Source organism: Callithrix jacchus, chromosome 4, assembly GCF_049354715.1.
Source record: "Callithrix jacchus isolate 240 chromosome 4, calJac240_pri, whole genome shotgun sequence".
Classification (NCBI taxonomy): Eukaryota; Metazoa; Chordata; class Mammalia; order Primates; family Cebidae; genus Callithrix; species Callithrix jacchus.
The window spans coordinates 157,511,155-157,531,499 of NC_133505.1; the positions used below are offsets into that span (position 1 = coordinate 157,511,155).

The 20,345-nt window shown below is 42.9% G+C and overlaps 1 protein-coding gene across 5 annotated transcripts in view; it reads left to right on the forward strand.

Annotated features, from left to right (window-relative positions):
- Positions 1-20,345, forward strand: part of PLEKHG1 (pleckstrin homology and RhoGEF domain containing G1) — a 249,418-nt gene that overhangs the window by 71,603 nt on the left and 157,470 nt on the right. Inside the window, exon 1 of one of the 5 annotated variants that reach the window (XM_035296965.3) lies at positions 13,057-13,264. The exons of the other annotated variants lie outside the window; for them this stretch is intronic. Within the exon in view, the coding sequence (XP_035152856.3) occupies positions 13,186-13,264 (79 nt within the window). The 5' untranslated portion in view covers positions 13,057-13,185. Of the gene's footprint in view, positions 1-13,056; positions 13,265-20,345 lie in introns of those variants that run through there. 5 annotated transcript variants of the gene reach the window in all.

Here is a 20,345-nt window from a genome sequence, read left to right on the forward strand (position 1 = left end):
TACATGATATTTTGAGTTCGTCTACAATAAAATTTAATGGTCCATTTGAGAAAGTGTACTCATATTAAGCGTCGTGTCTATTATTGGGTAGTCTGAGACAATTCCTGAGTGCTCAGCTCTCCTTTGATCTGTTGAGACATGGTGGTTGCCATGGAGTCTTGCTGGCCAATGACCAAGTAGGAATTCAGCATTCCACTCAGCTGGGCGCAGTGCTCCTAATCAGGCCCGACCTGAAACTCGAGCACAAAGGACTTTAAAACCGGAATGCTTTATGTGTAATCACTGAAAGTAAGTTGATTATTTGGAGGGCAGACTATGGTAAAGGTTAAAAAAAATGCGTGTTTCACTTATTTAAATTTTGTTTCTGGAAAAATATTTTTATATTCTGATGATACAAAGTACAAAATTCTCTCTAGTCCCCCAGCTTTGTACAAAGTAATACAAAAACAGGATTTGTCTTATTTGACCTTGAATGTAAATAAAATGGCAGCCGAGTTCTGGGGAGCGACGTACGTGGTTCATCTCTCTGGCAGTCATCTTTTTATTGCGGTGATGACTCCATGCCACTGTTCATCTGAATTTATTTTTAGACATTTTAACTTGGGCCTTCTTTGCAGGCTTTTCTTTGTTTCTCCCCTGCTTAGTTCTGAGGATAGCCTAAAATAAGATCCCTGTAAACACTGATGTTCATTTTTTAACTCAAACATTTGCACAGCCCCACTGTGAATTCAGGAAAGACGAAAGGAGGCGCCTGACTTAGAGCTAGCCCTCAAATAGAGAGGGAAGAAAGCCTTTAAGACACATCATTGTAGGTAGCTGGGATGTGTTTTTGCTGTACAAAATGAGCGGAAGCGACGAAAAAAGATGACTTTGGCCTGGATATCTATGGGGAGTTGAACAGCCTTCCGAGATGGTTTTTGATTGCCTGCAAAGGTGATTCTCTGGCCTAGTTTGACATCTAACTCCCTTATAATTGCATCAGCTCGAAGCCATAAGGCTTCAGTCTGTGGGGAGAAATAACTCTTTAGCTAATGGATAAAATCATTCAACGCTCTTTGGGGTTCAATTTTGCCTAAATGGAGGTTGCAGTGAGTCGAGATCGTGCCACTCGACAGAGTGAGACTCGGTCTCAAATAATAATAATAATAATTATTATTATTATTATAATTCTGCCTGAATTACTTTTAATGCCTTGCTTGATGTCAGTTACCGCAACTGTGTGTTTACTCCTTTCAGCATTATCCTGTGAAGCTGTGTAAAGAATGATTCTTAAACTTCAACCAGGTTCTTACCAAAAACTCTCTTCGTGTGGACATTGCAATAACCCAGATTTTGCTCCTACAATGTATTTCTAATTTCCTTTTCAAACCATTCCTGGGATAACTAAGGGATTTTTGTATTTAAAGAAAACAGTGGCTTTATTAATTTTTACCCTTGGTCCTCAATGAGATAATTGTTTATTTTTCTTCATAAGCCCCATGGATTTTGATAGAAGAAAAATATTGATCCTAGAAGCAAAGAGGAAGATAGGATGAGTAGAGAAAAAAAGAAAAAAATATATTGATTATACAGTATTTTCACATGTGTTTATGTTTTCAGAGTAAATAATGAGGAATCAGTTTTCAAAACTCAGTAACATTGTGGGTTTTTTCTAATAAAAAAATCGACTTAGGTTTTTTTTTCATAGCCTTCCACTGACCTTTATAAGGAATATGTTCTATTTTATTCATATTTGTTCATATTCTTAAAGCCATGTATAAGATAAATGTTGGGTTTGTAATAAAGAGTAAACCTGGCCAGGCGTGGTGGCTCATGCCTGTAATCCCAGCACTTTGGGAGGCTGGCAGATCACCTGAGGTTGGGAGTTCGAGACCAGCCTGACCACCATGGAGAAACTCCGCCTCTACTAAAAAAAAACAAATACCAAAAATTAGCCAGGCATAATGTCACATGCCTGTAATCCCAGCTACTCGAGAGGTTGAGGCAGGAGAATCGCCTGAACCCAGGAGGCGGAGGTTGCAGTGAGCCAAGATTGTACCATTGCACTCCAGCCTGGAAATTCCATCTAAAAAAAAAAAAAATAGTAAACCTAAGAACAGGGCACAGAGATGGAAGAGGTGGCAGGCTAACTCAGAAGGACAACACTGATGCTCTGAGCAGGGTGGCACCTACACTACACACCCCCGGCATGCTTTACCAGTGCCGGTCACAAATCTGAGCATGGGTGCCCCCTGGATTGTGCCAACACGTCAGTTCTAGAGGTAAGGTTGATTTTTAAAAATGCTTTTGAATGCTTATGTTCATTCAGCAAAACTTTAGGGTTCCCTATTTATCCTGGGAATAGTGGGGAAACCCTGGAGCATATGAGCATACATAGATAGCAGAAGGGTCTGTTGGTTGTGGACCCCACACAGTAGTCCCTTTGGCTGAGGGAAATGACACAATGTTAATGCTTATCTTGCCTCTTATTTTATTTTTGTTGTTGTTACATAAGTAAGTTCTTTAGTGGTGATTTGTGAGACTTCGGTGCACCCATCACCCAGGCACATACTGCACCGTATTTGTAGTCTTTTGTCCCTTGCCTCCCTCCCACTTTTCCCCCAAGTCCCCAAAGTCCATTGTATCATTCTCATGTCTTTGCATCCTCATAACTTAGCTCCCACCTATTAGTGAGAACATGCGATGTTTGGTTTTCCATTCCTGAGTTACTTCACTTAGAGTAATAATCTCCAGTCTCATCCAGGTCACTGCAAATGCTGTTAATTTATTCCTTTTTATGGCTGTGTAGTATTCCATCATATATATATATATCTGTATCTATGTAGATATATATATACCAGTTTCTTTGTCCGCTCGTTGATTGACGGGAATTTGGATTGCTTTCATGATTTTGCGGTTGTGAATTGTTCTGCTATAGACGTGTGTGTGCAAGTATCTTTTTCTAAGAATGACTTCTTTTCCTCTGGGTGGATACCCAGTAGTGGGATTGTGGGATCAAATGGTAGGTCTACTTTTAGCTCTTTAAGGAATCTCCACAGTGTTGTCTATAGTAGCTACACTAGTTTACATTCCACCATTAGTGTAGAAGTGTTCCCTGATTGCCACATCCATGCCATATGTTGCTTCTTTTTCCTTCATCTTAGAATGTTCCTGTAGAGAGGAAGGGGGTGAGCCATTCCTATGAAGGAACCAAAACCGCAGACTATTGAGGAATTGGTCAAGTCAGAAGTCACTTGCTCACTCTCAGCAGTGTCTGTGGAAGGACTCCATATGCTGGGCACTGTAGTGACCATCGAGGAGACAGTGGTTACATTGGAAGTGACAGCTGCAGAAGCTTAGAGTCTAGCAGAGCTAAAAGATAACAGTTTTAAAAAACATAAGTATATTATTTTAAATTGTGGTCAGTGCTATGAATGAAGAGACCAGGATGCTCTAAGAGATCACATTTTAGTCGTAGGAGGAGATTAGGAAAGGCCTATCTGAAGTTGGGACGTGAATGAACGGAAAACCAGAGAGGCTGGAGGCTAGTGAGCAGTTGGGGCTGGAGAGAGAGATGAGGACTAGATCATGCACAGCCTTGCAGACCATCTTAAGGAGTTTGGCTTTTATTCTAAATGCAATGGGACTATATTTATAGGTCTTAAGCAGGAGGGTGATGTAATCCAGTCCAGCTTTCTGAAGATTCACTAGCTATTGGGCGAGAATGAATAATGCAGAAAGTGGCATGGTAAAGGGGTGACATGTTAGGAGCTTTGTGCTGCAGGCCATTCAAAAGCTGATGGTCCCTTGAGCCAAGGGGTCCCTGTTAATAATAGAAGTTATTCTCCAGGACACAAAAAAATGTGCAGATGATATCAAAGAACCACTATGTGGGTAATGGAAAAGGAAAATGATAGCATAAGACTTAATCCCAATATTTCCCCCACCTAACTTACCTTTTATCTGCTGTGCTAGTACTCCCTCTGCTTGGATTCTCTCTATACTGTAGAGAAAATCAGAGCCTGATTCCATGGATGTCAACATGAATAAATTAATGCTACTAGGCGCTTGTGAGTTCTGTACAAAGTCTAGCAATTGCTACCTCCTCTGTTTTCCTCTATGTTCCCATAAGTTCCTGGGGGAAGCCAGACACCATTTATATTATTTGATCATGGAGATGAGTGAACATCGAGATTAAGGATGATTTCAGAATTGTCTTAGAAGTGGAATTCTCTGAAAAGATTTAGTTGCTCATTCTAAGTATTAGCCTATATTAAATCGATGCTGTGTTTCACCAGTAGGAGGATTTAGATGAAATCAGAGGAGAGAAAAAAATCCGTTGATGATTAAATGAATGGAAAAAGAAAAATACAATTATCTATTGTTTATTTGTAAATGTTTAACTTCATTCCCACGCAGGTGATTTTGAAATGACAGACAGATGAGAAGTCCTCATTTTTCAAGTTTGCATGAGAAGAAAGTGTACCATTTATAGATTAAAAAAGATAACGTTGAATAAAGTAACTACCCCCTTCTGATGTTCTCCTTTCTCTTTCAGTATTTCTGTAGGTAGACTCAAAGCATGAATGTCTACTTCTGAGCAGAATGAAATAAATAATTCAGCGTTTTCTACCACATATCAGCTCTCTGCTTATTTCCCCCCTCAAATTGCATATTCTGGCAAGATTTCTCCCTTGTAAAGCATTTAATTACTGTGTTTGGCAGTCATGGTTGGTTGCATTACATAAACAAATACCTACTTCAAACATTGAAACTGATTTTTCTCATAGTCGGCCAGAAAGCGAGACTATTTGATGTTCAGTTTGGATGCCCTATTTCTGATTATATAATTTAGGTCTGGGAATTGAATTTTGGCACTGATCTGCAGTTCTTATGCCATGGAAAATTAACCTTTAGCTCTAAAAGGGCAAATCATCATGCATACAAGTTCCAAAATAAAACTTTTAAGGTACGCTTCCTTCTAGTAAAAGATTTTTCTGTCTTCAAGCAAATACACATCTCTTCTAGCACAGCGTTACTTTAAAATATTTTGTGTAATCTGTGACCTCTGCAGAGCCATAGCTAACCCAGCCCCTAAGACAGATATGGAAGGATCCCTAGGTGTTTAACTGAAGATCCTGGTAGACAAAGTTCATTTTCCTCTGCCCGTCTATAGGCAATGCTTGCTTTTGAATCCTTAAATATATTCAAGAGCACGTCTCAGCTCACCAGATTCTACAGCATTGTGTGCACCTGTAGCCAAGTACAGCTCAGGAAACCCAATGCCCTTAATGAACTTTTTGTTGTTGTTTTTAGAGACAGGGTCTTACTCTGTCGCCCAGGCTGGAGTGCAGTGGCACAATCACGGCTCACTGCAGCCTCAACCTCTTTGGCTTAGGTGATTCTCCCATCTCAGTCTCCCAAGTAGCTGGGACTACAGGCGTGCACCACCATGCCCGGCTAATTTTTTTTGTAGAGATGGGGTTTTGCTATGTTGCCACAGGCTGGTCTCGAACTCATGGGCTCAAGCATTCCGCCCACTTTGGCCTCCCAAAGTGCTGAAATTATGGGCATGTGCCAGCACGCTCAGCCTATGAACTGTTTTTTTCTAAGCTCATTTATAGAAGAGAACCTGACCCTCCTTCTCCACGACAAACACAAGTACAGAGACATGAAGAATTTATTTAAGGAAAAAAAAGAATCTTTGAATGTGCGTCAGCCTATCAGTGTTTATTAATCCCAGCTCCTCCACCTTCTTCCTAGTCTGGTGTCATGCTTCCTGTTATAGATTGGACCCTGAGGCAGGGCAACAATCTGAATCATCAGGGAAGATTCAATTACAGCTTGGATACTGTCCTTACCTATCAAGGTAGGGATGTGCATGACCCAGTTTAGGAAAAAAAATTAACAAGCAGTGAAAGAGGTTTTTATTGTTAACCCCAAAGTTACCTGAAAGTTCAGTTAGGCAGAACTTCTCATCTCTTAAGGAATTTGGAGAATTGCTCTTTTACTCTACTGTTCATGACAAACGATGACCTCAGAGGCCAAGCAGCTCTCTCTCTGACTTTTTGAGAATTAGCCTGCAATCAGGGAGTGATATGAGCTCTTCTGAGAATTATATCCACCTAAATGAAAGCTGGCCAGGTTTAAAGCATTATCAGTTATTGTAAACCTACATTTATGGCACCTGAGTTTCACTTTTATTTCAAGTTACTTAATGCCAGATTACACCTCAAACACTTCTTTTTTTCCCCCCCCATGGAGTCTCACTCTGTCACTCGAGATGGAATGCAGTGGTGTGATCTCAACTCATTGCAACCTCCACTGCCTGGGTTCAAGAGATTCTCCTGCCTCAGCCTCCTGAGTAGCTGGGATTACAGGCACCTACCACCAAACTTGGCTAATTTTTGTAATTTTAGTAGAGATGGAGTTTTGCTGTGTTGGCCAGGCTGGTTTCAAACTCCTGACCTCAAGTGATCTGCCTGCTTCAGCCTCCCAAAATGCTAGGACTCAATTCATATGTCATCCCTTCTAGGGACATACATCTTCATGATATAGGCCCCTTCCTGACACATGCAGACACAAGACTCAGTTGGGGGCCCACTTATGTTCACAACACTTGATACATACCACTTGTGTAGAATGCTGTCAGTGCTTTGGGAGGCTGAGGCAAGAGGATCACTTGAGGCCAGGAGTTCAAGGCCAGCCTGAGCAACATAGTGAAACCCCATCTCTACAAAAAAAATTTTTTTAATTAGCTAGACACGGTGGTGCACACCTGTAGTCTCAGCTACTTGGGAGATTGAGTAGGAAAGATCACTTGAGGCCAGAGTTCAAGGTTACAGTGACCTGTAATCACACCACTGACCTTCAGCCTGAGTGACAGAGTGAGACCCTGTCTCTAAAAAAAAAATTAAAAAGAAGTTGGTACAAGTATTATCTGATGCATAAAGACAAAACGCAGCAAAAAAGGTAAATGTGTTCCCTCACTTTTTATAGTGTTTTTTAGTGTCATTTTAAACTGATAATAATTGCATATATTTATGGGATACAATGTGATGTTTTGATGCATACACACACACACATTGTGAAATGATCAAATCAGGCTGTTCTTTGTGGTCAGAACACTTAAAATCCATTCTTTTAGCCCTTTTGAAATATATAATACATTATCATTAACTACAGTCACCATGCTGTGTAATGGATCACCAGAGCCAGCTCCTTCCGTCTCAGTGAAACTTCAGACCACTTGATCAGCATCTCTCCTGGGCCCACCCATGCCCCTCCACCATAGTTGAGTGTTTTAAAACTATTCCTGGCCAGGCATGGTGGCATATGCCTGTAATCCCAGCTACTCAGGAGGCTGAGGCAGGAGAATTGCTTGAACCTGGGAGGTCGAGGTTGCCGTGAGCCAAGATCATGTCATTGCACTCCAGTCTGGGCAACAAGAGCGAAGCTCCATCTCAAAAAAAAAAAAAAAAGAAACTATTTCCATTGAACACCTAAATTTAAGCAGTGCCTGAATAGCTTTCATAATTCTACAAAGCAAGCAGGGAGAAATCTAACTTTCTGTGCCATTAATATATAAACAGGAATCATTTCTATAGACCTGTATTAACTTCAGATGCCCTAGTAAGCAGAAGTTTTTATATTAGGTTCATCCTTAATTACCCATCTTGACCTAATCTAATAGATGTAAATGGTAGGAATTAATTTTGTTCAGGCAGGGATAAAGACAATTCAGGTCAGTCAGCACCTTGTAATTAATCCACATACTCTTTGTAATAGAGAAAGAAATGTTGGAACACTCTCTGGCTTAAGGTTCTGTACCAATCTAACATAGAGTTCTAAAATTTTATACTGTTCACGTTTCAGGGTTTATTACAAATAACAAAGGCTTTGTTAAAGATAGTTACTTCCAATGGCCAAATCGCGAGGTGTTAGGAATTGGTTCTAACCAATCATGAGTAAATGAATATGTGAATTATAGACAAAATATTTCTAGGTGCTTTTTAAATATGATTAGAAAACCTGGGTTTTATCATCTAAGGTATCAATGATATTGCAGTTTTAAAACCTGAAATCTCTGAATATCAAATAATTATAAACTAGAAATCAGTCTAAATTCATTACCTTTTGTTACTGAGAAATGAGTAATCTCTGAAGAAATATTAATGAGTAGTTTTCTACAAAATTTTTAAACTTTTATTAAATTGTGTATGTGAGTGGAAGTGCCGTAATGATGTAAGGTAGCCTTGCCTTGCTTTGCTATAGAGGAGAAAATACATACAGAAATCATGTTTGTAGGATTTTAAGGGTGTGACATGAGAAAGCTCCATTGCCTTGACTTTATTTCTAAGTTGCTCTGTTCTTAATAACCATTTTTAATATAATTTAACCTAGATTTTCCTCATATAATGAATATTAAGCCACAAAGAGATATTTAGCTATTTGTTAAATTCCTTGAACTTCATGGCTATGCTCAGCAATACAGCCTTTCTCAGGGTAGAGAAGATGTGGTTATTAAATGTACATGAGGGAGAAATACAGGCAGCTCTCTTTCACCAAAGTGTTCTCTTTGAAGCATCTGTAAAATAAAGTAGTTATCATAAAGCAGATCATGTTTTCCCATGGGAATGATTTCATAATTACAGGCTTGCTTCTTTCCCTAATTATAAGCAATAGCATACTTTCAAAAATTGCAACAGCTGTGATAGAAATATCACCCACACTAACGACACCAGAGTCCTCAGGGCACTATAGTTGTCCATTCAGTCATTCAGCAAGCATTCATTGAGTATATACTCTGTGCCGGGTACTGTTTCAGGCTGTGGGAATTTGATGTGGGCAAAAAAACACATGCGCTTTCCCCACCACCCCGTCAAGATCCTAAACTAGACTAGGAGGAGAGATGGCTATAAGCCAGATATTAATTGTAAATTATAAATGCCAAAAAGGAAAAAAAAATGCAAGCAGACATTGTCCGGAGGTGATCGCCACACTAAGGTCTAACGGGTGAGCAGGAACTGAGGTGGGAGCAGAAAAGCGATGTGGAGAGACAATGAGCTCTGGAGGGACTTGGAGAGGAGTGATGCATCTGGCATGGTGTGGGAGAGAAGGCCAAGGTCAGCAAGGGGGCCAGGATGGGCACATGTGTGGGTGCTGGAGGCCAGGTGACATACAGGTGTGATCCTTGTCCTAGAAGAAATGAAAAGCCATGGGAGAGTTTTCAGCTGATGGGATAAGGATAGGGTGAAATCAGGTCTGCCATTTGAATGATCATGGCATGATAGTCCTGCTCCCCTCCAGAGAACAGGTAGAAGAATATTCCACTAGTACAGATGAAAGATGACCAGGGTAGAGATGGAGAAAAGTAAGTGGCGTGCGAGTGAGTTAAGAAGTAAAGACATTGACTAGAGGTGGTAATGATTTGAATATGTGGAGTGATGGAAAAAAGGTGGAAAGGATGGCTCTGAAATTTCTGGTTGGCAGAACACCACAAATGATGGTGACATTCCTTGAAAGAGGGCCCAATTTGGGAGGGAAGTTGTGTTTCATTTTGGGTATATTACATTTCAGTTTCCTGTGAAATCTCAAAGCTGAGCTATCAAATAGTCACTTGGATATACTGGTCTGGTGCTCAAAAGTTTGGGCTGAAAATATAAATGAGTCATTGGCTGATCCTACCAAGGAGATGGAAGAGAGATGTTGGTACAGGGAGGAGGAAAACCAGGATTCTAAGGGGCCATGGTCTTTAAGGGAGGATAGTGCTTAAAGAGGAAAACAGTGGCCAGAAGTATCAGCTGCTGCCAAGAAGTTACATGCAGACTGATAAATACCAGTTGGGTTAAGCAGCATCATACTACAGAGAACTGTTTTGGTTGAGGGGCTGTGTGTGGTGAAGCAGGGAAGACACTAGATTGGAGCGAGTTGGGGAAGAGATGAAGACAGTGAGTACAGATAACTCATTTGTAGCTTTTACGCTTGAAGGAAGAGGGCTACTGCTGGAGGAGGGTACACTGAGAATCACAGGAGAGTTGCCTTAGATGGTCAAGTTTGAGCATATTTTCCCACCATTAGGTCAGATGAGAGGAGGTACCCTTGGGAGGTAATGAACACCTCTAGACAATAATGCTTATATATGTGAGAGTGCCAATTGTATATGAAGTTACAAATCAGTTTTTCATCGATTAACTTCTTTTAGCAGAAACCACATGTGCATGTGTTTTCCCTGCTTTTCTCCTGTATATGGCTGCTGCAATGCTGAGGACTGCAAAGATGGCATGGGAGATAGCTCAGTGCTCAGGTGAATTGTGTACAACATCCAGTTCAGAACAATCAGGCTGGGTAGCGGTTATCACTTGGAGAAAAGAAAGGATAATAGTGGATCATCTTCTCTTTCATTTCCCTTCTTTAAAAAATGTAGACCAAGCGCGGTGGCTCATGCCTGTAATCCCAGCACTTTGGGAGGCCAAGACAGGCAAATCACAAGGTCAAAAGTTCAAGACCAGCCTGGCCAAGATAATGAAACCCCATCTCTACTAAAAATACAACAACAACAACAAAAATTAGCCAGGTATGGTGGTGGGCACCTGTAGTCCCAGCTACTCAGGAGGCTGAGGCAAGAGAATTGCTTGAACCCTGCAGGTGGAGGTTGCAGTGAGCCGAGATTGTGCCACCACACTCCAGCCTGGGTGACAGTGAGACTCCATCTCAAAAAAAAAAAAAAACAAATCAAAATGTAGAATTTCCTCTATGTTCTTTGTATTGAGAATTCAGTATACACTGATGGTTCCACCTCCAAATTTAGAAAACTTTTTTCCCCACCCGCTGGAGTAGTTAGCTTTGCACAGCTGTCCTTCCTTAACTGCAGCCTGGAGCACAGCCCCAGTGGCGTCTGAGAGAACCCAGAGATCCAGAGCCTACTTGAGGCCCTGTAGTCTAGGGAGACTGTCAAACCTGTGAATGAGCTTCCTGAGCCCAGACTTTGCCGCTCCTCAATTTCCCTCTGGCCTTGAGTACAGAATTTGCAGCAGCTGACAAAGTACCTGAAGGGACCAGGCAATGATACTTCAAAGCTAAACCCCACTATGCTGTGTGTACAGAGCATGCTGCCTTGCAATATGGTTCTACCCTGATGCTAAAAAAAGCATATAAACGTAAAGACTCTCCTTCTCCTACAGTTGACTCTGCCTCATTACATCCGGTGAGGGGCAAGTGTGATGCCTGATCCCTAAACTCCCCTCTCCCCCACGGTTAGGCTAAGACCGCCTTGCTGAGGCCATGCAGCCTCTGTGCATGCGGAGGCCTGAGCCTGCATGTCTGGGCCTGGTGCTTGCAGGCCCAGTGATGTCCCAGAAAGAGCCACTCACCTGTGGCAAAATGGTCTGCGGCTGAGTCAGCTGCCAAAGTAAAAAGTGCACTAAAGCTGCTCACCAGGCCACGAGAAAGGCCACCTGCAAGACCGCAAAAGCGAACTGTGGCACAGAACGCTGTGCTGCGAACAGCCACGTGAGAAACCGATGGCCCACACCCAGTGCCGCATCTGCCAGAAGCCACCAGGGGTCATTTTGTTCCTCAAGTGTCATGTCCCTGAGCCAACCCCCCAGACGTGGAGGCTTGGGGAAAGGGCAATGAAACCCTCGAACCTGGCCAGCTTCTGCCCAGTTTAAGAATTTGAAACCAAGCAGGAAGGCAGAGGGAGATGAAACTCATCTTTATTGCTGATAAAGCTGCCATCAGAGATTGTGTCTTATGTCTGGACACATAGGCGTCCTAATACCAAACTCAGAATCAGAACCTTCCTAGGCAGCAGGCCGGCCTGAGCAGTGCTTCCCACATGGGAGCCAGACCTTGCACATGCAACGGGGAAACAAAGTGGGTGCTACCGGTGGGCAGCTGTCTGCCTCAAAAGCAAGAGTGCAGCCAGATCATGCCTGCCTGGTTTTCCCTTCCTATGCATGTCAGTCTAATTCCTGAGTTCTGCCCCTAAGAGAGTATGTATATGGGGCTTAAAGAGAAACTAGGAGGCTTGGCGTGGTGGCTCACTTCTGTAATCCCAGCACTTCGGGAGGCTGAGGCGGGCGGATCACGTCAGGAGATCGAGACCATCCTGACCAACATGGTGAAACCCTGTCTCTACTAAAAATACAACAAAAATTAGCTGGGTGTGGTGCTGGGCACCTGTAATCCCAGCTACTCAGGAGGCTGAGGCAGGAGAATCACTTGAACCCGGGAGTCAGAGGTTGCAGTGAGCTGAGATTGCACCACAGCACTCCAGCCTGGCGACAGAGCGAGACTCTGTCTCAGAGAAAAAGCCCAGGAGCTCCTGAAGCACCACCCAGATGGAGAGAACATCAGAAATGAGGATGAAACGTGCCACACACAGCCCCACCCTCACCCCAAGATCTTCTCCCTGATGTTATAGTAGAAAGTCAAGCATTTGCTACAGACTTGGATGTCATGCTAAATTCTGATGGCTTCATGCACATCTTAACAGTTGACAACCACATCGTCACAGCTTGACATGCATTTCTTCAACTGGCATGTGTTCTGTGTGCTCAGAAACACATTAGGACCTAAGAGACTCCAGAGAAACACATGGCCCAATTTAGCTGTCATCCTCTGTAGAGGGCAGATGGGGACCGTATTTATGAAATTTAGAGGATAGTTGTCAACTCGTCGCAATAGGACATTAGCAAAAAACACCCATGAACAAAAGTTTATTATGTGCCAAACTGTCCTTTAAACAGCCTTCAGGATGATTCTGGTTTTCTAGAGGTGTGTTCTTTCTCAGTGTGTCCTTTTTCATGAGAGGAGAGGGGTGTATATTATGATAAGACGGGTTTGGGAGGGAAATGACTTCATGGGCTGGCTGTTGAGCTGCTTCCCTTTACATCTCGGGGGAAAGTGTGGGTCACCCACAGTGGGTCCGGTGAAGGAAGCACGTGTGTGTGTATGGAAGGGTGGTGCTGACCTCCCAGGCAGGACATTACCCTTCTTCCTCTTCCTGACCACGTTCCCACAGCAGTCACGGTCATCACTCAGCTTCCTGTTGGGGAAAACCTTGGACACTGTGCATTCACCTGCTATAACTGGCAAACTAAGGATGACAGAGCGTTCAATGATGCTGTTCAGCTTGAACCCTGAGTTGACGCACAGACCCCTCTGCCCTAGTATCCAGGGCATAGCACGTCTGAAGGAAAGATGGAGCCATTCTTGGTGGGGCGGAAGAGGCAGGAAACTGCCGCCTGGGCAAATCGTATTCTGGGCCAAAGCATCACAGGCGAGTGAAACGTGGGAATATTGAGGGGGCCTGGGGCAGAGGTAAGACAAGGCAATCCCCTACGGTATGGCACCCGCAGCCAGGGTGGCAGCAGGGGCTGTGGCAAATGGCGGGTTTCATGGAAGGATAAAAGTATCAGGCAGCCTCCTCGGGTGGAGACCAGGGGAAGATGTCCCTGCCCTCCGGGACTCTCTTCACCCAACAATCTATGTGCTGGGGACATACGCTATACTGGGCATTAAGAAGGCTGTGGTCCATGACTTCAAGAAGCCCTCAGGCTAGTAAATTGGCATCTTCATACCATCCTTGGATCAAATCCAGGCTGACGATGTAAGCAAATGTGGAAAGCTTTAGAAAGTGCAGGCTCCCTGGCACTATCCTAGACCTCATAGAACAGCCATTTCAGAGCAAGCCCTGGGAATCTGCATTCCAGTGAGTGCCCCCTGAGGCTTGGGGATAGTTGCATGAAACAAACTATAACAAGTAACTCACCTCAACAGAGTGCAAGAAGTACTGTGAATGCATATGGGCGGTACCCCTACGTGGGAAATCAGGTGTGGGATCGGGAACTTTTTTGACATTTCAACTGGCTCCATCCCCCTACTTTCTCACCTGCCTCCATATCCTGTCTGGTGGCTGATGGCAGCAGCTATGCCGGGGTCTCAGCGTCTGAATTTGGGCAGTTTGCTCTGCTTTCTGAAATGGTTCTGGCTGCAGCCCTGTGTCTCCTTTTGGACTTCTCGCTGGCCCTTGGGGGATGGGGATTTCTGATCTGTGGCAGCAGTAATGATCAGGCCTCCAAGAAGAGCTCCATGTGGAGGGTATTAGTAGATTTTTAATAGCCTTAATACCAAGTCCTTTAGATACGTTTCCTTTCTCAGTGTGTCCCTTTTCATGGGGGTGGGGTGTATCTTACAATAGGACAGGTTTAGGGGAAATGAGTTCATGGGCTCACTGTTGAGCTGCTTCCCTTTGCATTTCCGGGGAAGGCACGGTTCACCCACAGCGGGTCCGATGAAGGAAGCACATGTGTACTTTCAGCATTGCTGCATTTTCTCTGCCACCTCACCCTAAGGATGGGGTCAAAGTTGAATTCTGCTTGTCTTGATAGAGGCTCTCTTCACCTCCCTCCCACCCCTAATTATCAGCCTGTACAGTCTCCTACAATAGAACACGAAGTTCCCGAGAGATGGTTCTAGGTGAATGCACAGCTGCGTTCCTGCCTCCTGATCCTCTCCCCGATATGTGACATTGGGCTGTTCCTCCTGATCTCTCCTTAACCTCCTCTTTTTTTTTTTTTTTTTTTTTGAGATGGAGTCTCCCTCTGTCGCCCAGTGAGTGGCACAATCTCAGCTCACTGCAACCTCCACCGCCTGGGTTCAAGCGATTCTCTAGCCTCAGTCTCCTGAGTAGCTGGGATTACAGGCATGTGCCACCACGTCCGGCTAATTTTTGTATTTTTAGTAGAGACAGGGTTTCACCATGTTGGTCAGGCTGGTCTCCAACTCCTGACCTTGTGATCCCCCTGCCTCAGCCTCCCAAAGTGCTGGGATTACAGGTGTGAGCCACTGTGCCCGGCTCAACCACCTCTTCTAAGACAAGACCAAACCCTACACTTGAGCACTGGGCTCCCTGCTCTCTTCCCTGATGCCATCCACTCCCACAGGGCATGGCCCCAGCAGAAGACAGCTTCAGCCTGTCTTGGTGATTCTGGGTGTGACAGGAACAGAGATATTAAAGGCCACTTTGCCCTTTCCCCTAGAGAGTAGGTAGCTTTGCCTCTGAGCAGCTCTCCCCAAACCCATCAGAGCCCAGCTCAGCCCTCTGTGGCAGAAGGAGCTGCCTGTGGAAAAGGGGAACCCCACTCCAGTGAGAAAGGAGAGGTACCTCGCAAGGAGGCCTAGGTCACGTGCCTCTCACCAAGGGCTGCCCCTCTGAGATGGTGCTGCAAGAATCCTGTGCTGAGGTTGGGGTGCAGAGAGAATAGAGCCAATATCTTCCTATTCTTCTACCCTTTTAAAATTCCATCCTGCTCTTTGACTTTCCCTCTGACCACAGTGATACCAAAGGTTTTCTGAATTTGGGAAAGGTCAAAATGATAAGGTAAATGTCAAGAAAATGAATATGTAAGGTGTGTATCCTCAAAATACTCTTTCTTTAGTACATTGTAGTTTTTTTGAATGTGATCGGTTTTAGGGAATTTGGGGAATTTGCCCACCTCCTGAAGGAACTATCTTGATCTTATTTTTTTTTTTAAAGAAAGAAAAAAAAGGGAATGAAGGAGAAGAAAAAGGAAGAAGGAAAAAGGAGAGTGAAAGAGGAAGAAAAAGAGGGAGAGAGAACAGGAATCTAGCTTTATTCTAAAAATGGGTATTAATAATGGCTGATGAATATTTTGTGTATTTAAGATGGAGAATGTATATTTTGTGTATTTAAAAATGGAGAGCTCTATAAATATTTATTAAGTTTACTCATTCCAGATGTGAGTTCAAGGCCTTGGTATCCTTATTAATTTTCTGTCTTGTTGAGTCTAAATCTCTTTATGGGTTTTATGTATCTGGGTGTTAGGATCGTTAGCTCTTATTGTTGTGTTGATCCTTTTACCATTATATCTTTGTTGCTTTGAAATCTATTTTATCAGAGGCAAGAATTGCAACTCCTGCTTTTTATTTATTTATTTATTTTTACTCTCCATTTGGTTGGTAAATCTTTCTCCATCCCTTTGTTTTGAGTCTTTGTGTATCTTTGGATGTGAAATGGGTCTGGATGTAGCATACGGTTGGGTTTTGGCTGTATCTTTTGATTGGGGGATTTAGTCGACTTAAATTTAGGGTTGCTGCCATTTGATGTTAACTGGTTATTTTATCCATTCATTGATGTAAATTCTTCTTTATGTTGATGCTTTTTACTTTTGGGTATATTTTTAGAAAGGCTAATACTGGTTGTTCCTTTCTATGTATAATGCTTCTTTCAGAAGCTCTTGTAAAGCAGGCCTGGTGGTAATAAAATCTCTGAGTACTTGCTTGTTCATAAAAGATTTTATTTTTCCTTCAATTGTGAAGCTTAGTTTGGCAGGATATGAAATTCTGGGCTGAAAGTTCTGTTCTTTAAGGTTGTTGAATATTGGTCCCCACTCTCTTTTGGCTTGTGGGGTTTCTGCTGAGAGATCTGCTGTAAGTCTAATAGGCTTCCCTTTGTGGGTAACCTGACCTTTCTCTCTGGCTGCCCTTAGTATTTTCTCCTTTGTTTCAACCCTGGTGAATCTAACGATTATGTGCCTTGGGGTTGCTCTTCTTGAGGAATATCTTTGTGGTGTTCTCTGTATTACCTGGGGTTGAATATTGTCCTGCTTTGCTAGATTGGGAAAGTTTTCCTGAATAATATCCTGAAGAGTATTTTCCAGCTTGGATTCATTCTCTTTGTCGTATTCAGGTACACCTATCAAACGTAAATTAGGTCTTTTCACATAGTCCCATATTTGTTGGAGACTTTGCTCATTCCTTTTTATCATTTTTTCTCTAATCTTGTCTTCTCGTTTTATTTCATTAAGTTGGACTTCGACCTCTGATATCCTTTCTTCTGCTTGATCAATTCGGCTATTCAGACTTGCGCATATTTCGCTAAGTTTTCGTGTTGTGTTTTTCAACTCCGTTAGTTCATTTATATTCCCCTCTATATTGTCTATTCTTGTTAGCATTTCGTCAAACCTTTTTTCAAAGTTCTTAGTTTCTTTACATTGGGTTAGAACAAGTTCTTTTAACTCCCAGAAGTTTCTTATCATCCACCTTCTGAAGCCTACTTCTGTTAATGGCACACAGTCCTTTTCCATCAGGGCTTGTTCGGTTGCTGATGAGGAACTGTAATCCCCTGTAGAGGGAGAGGGGTTCTCATTTTGGGTATTCTCAGCCTTTTTAGGCTGGTTTCTTCCCTTTGTTATAAATTTATCCATCTGTCGTCTTTACAATTACCACCTTTCTAGTTAGGTTTCTGAGTGGACGTCCAGTTTATTGATTCCCAGCACTGGAATCCGAGCAGCCCACTACGCCGGCCAAAACAGCAGCGTTAAGACTGATGGTGCTCTTCTGCCCGGGAATCTCCTCCCGTTTACTCTGCATGAAGAGCTGCCTCGCCGAGGCACCAGCAAAACTGCTGTGCTGGCCACAAGCGTCACGCTGGCAACCCGTGGGGCTCCTCCACTGGGAATCTTCTGGTCCGTGAGTGAGGAAAATTCGTCTGAAAGTGTGGCGTCCTCTCGTTCTCTGCGCTTTCACTGGGAGCTACAATCCCGAGCTGTTAGCGATCAGCCATCTTGGATCAATCTGATCTTATTAAATTAAATGAGATGTAACTAGGGAAGGGGAAAAAAGAGTGAAGTCAGGCATGGATCATTCCATCTCTGTAACCCATACAAGTCATAATAACAAAACGTCTTACACTGCCTACAGCTAATTCAATCTCAATTTCTACCACCTAGGCTGAATGAATATAGCATACAGAGATGGCCAAGGGATTCTAGAACTTTCTAGAGCTACTTTAATGCAGTCATTGGTTTCTGCCCAGTGTGCACTTGGCACCTGACCAGTAGGGGGCACATGTGAGCAGTGTCCCATATGAGTGCAGCTCAGGTACCAGCTGCTCAGGATGAGGCAACTCTACCTGGGCTCCACAGGAGAGCTAATTAGGTCATGGAATTGATTGATTTTTTAAAAGTCTTTGAGAGTTTACTTGATTGGAAAGTTTACTAAATCCGTTGACCAACTTTCCTCCTTCTCAAGTGCCAGTGTAATTCTGTGAACACTCAAAACATTAGAAATACATTTCTTATATTGTAAACAAATTGTTTATGTAGAAGGTGGTTCGCTTTGGAAAAGCAATTGCCTGAAAGCTCTTCCAATTTAGCAAGGAAAATAGTCCAGGAAAAGAGAAATAGGTACACGGGTATGTGTCCCGCCTCAGCCCTCCCACACATGGTCATTTTTGCATGTTGAAAAATTAGACTTTGAGTAAAAAATGAAGAATCAGACATTATCCGTCATATAAAGGAACTGGTGCTTCCATAATATTGGCCATTCTCTTCTGTTGAGTCACTTTATTCCTATTCTTCATTTTTATTTTTGCTGTTGTCTTTTTTTTCCTTGTCTCACCTCCCAAGCTTTCTTCCCCTGGGCCTCCCGAGGAGGTCTGACAATGCAAGAGGGATGATAATGTGGGCGGGAGATGAGAGCAGGAGGAACTGCCCAAACCCGTCAGTCTTGGGTGTAGCACCTCCAAGGAGAACATGATTCTCCTGCAGTGACAGCCTGACCAGGCCCCCACCTCCCCACCAAGGCAGGACCACAGCGACCTGGGGAGCATGCTGCCGGCAACCATGGTGGGGGCTCTGGTCAGAGGATGGAGGAATCGAAGCTCTCCTCGAAGGGCTGAGTCAAAACTTCTTATCCCACCAAGCCAGGATGGAATTCCAATTCAGGGTATGTTTGACATCTTGGTGTGACTATGTGGCTCTTTGTAAAGGGTTCAGGGGGGTGATCGTGAGCTTATAAGCTTTTCTCTGCCTTCGAATGGAATTGACAAATCCAAAATCTGCTTTTTTCCTCAGGTTATCATAAATTGTGGCTAACTTTACTTGGGGAGGTCTATTTTCCTTTCCTAATCAAAGACTTAAGTACCTTCAATAGTCACTTAGTAAAAGATGATTACTACCTTCTTTTTTTTCTACAGCTTTTATGTTAAGATGGAATTCTGGTTCTGTGGCATTTGTGTTTGACTGGCTTTTGGCTGATTTTAGTCTAAATCACATCACTTTATTACATCTGGATTGGGAGATGAGGAGAGTAGTATGTTAGTTTCTGAGTTTTCCAAGTAATTATTTTTATTTTCTGTTTTGTAACTATTGTTTTGAGGCAACAATAGAACCAGTGACAAAAATGTAGCTCTCTTGTTAACTTAGTTCAAATGGTATTATGGCCTTTTTCTGAAACAAATTTTCATTAGAGTGAAATACTTTGGAAATACCAGACCTCGTTCTCTTCTGTCTGGACCTTGGACTCCCTAATGGTACTTATTAGAAGGGAGCTCTTTGGTCGTGCCGATGATGGACCTCTGGGAGGAACACAGTGCCAGCTGAGGAAGCAAGTCTGAGCCCAGAAGTTATAGACTCCCGGGGGTGCTGAGAGCTGGCCTGCTGCCCCTCTATGCTCTCACTAGACCCCACGCCCTGACAGTTGCCGAGGGAGTAAACACAAGTGTTCTTTCAGTACATATTTCAACAAATATGTACTGAAAGCAAATATATACCAGACATTGTTTTAGGCAGTGGCATGCTCTGATCTATAGCTAATCTACTTTTGAGAGGTGTAAAAAACAAATGTTGTCATCTGTTTTGTTTGGACAGTGGTTTCCAGCCATACTTTTCAGGCTGATTGTATTCAAGAGTCCAGCCAAGAAGCTCTGTTGAAAATAACCTGATGAGTATTCATTGCAAGATAGTAAACTTGTCATTTAACTAGGTATCCAAAAGAGACAAGGCTGTTCTGTGTTCTAAACTGCCAAAGGACGAGTGATTATTTGTAAAATCTAGGCATTCAGTAAGACCTGCGAGTCATAGTATTTAAAAAGTTAATCACCTGATTTTGCTTCTTTGTTTCCCAGGTGAAAAAACAGAGTCAAGGGAAGTTGATTACTAAGCTTCAGGCATCACAGCCAATGAAGTGGCAAAGCAGGCCTGGAATCACATTTCCCAGACTCAATCTTACATTTTCTTTCTTTCTTTTTTTTTTTTTGAAATGGAGTCTCACTCTGTTACCAGGCTGGAGTGCAGTGGCGTGATCAGGTGATCCACCTGCCTTGGCCTTCCAAAGAGGCCTTCTCTCCTTGGGATTACAGGCATAAGCCACCGAGCCCAGCCATTTAATCTAACATTTTCTCTCTTATCTCATACTTTCCTGATAAATTTGACAAGTTTCTATAACAATATTCAGAGCTTTACTAGGTAACAAAGTACTGTGCTAACATGTAAAAGATTTTTTTTAAAAACCAATGTATTGAGGTATAATTCACATGCCACACAATTTACCATTTA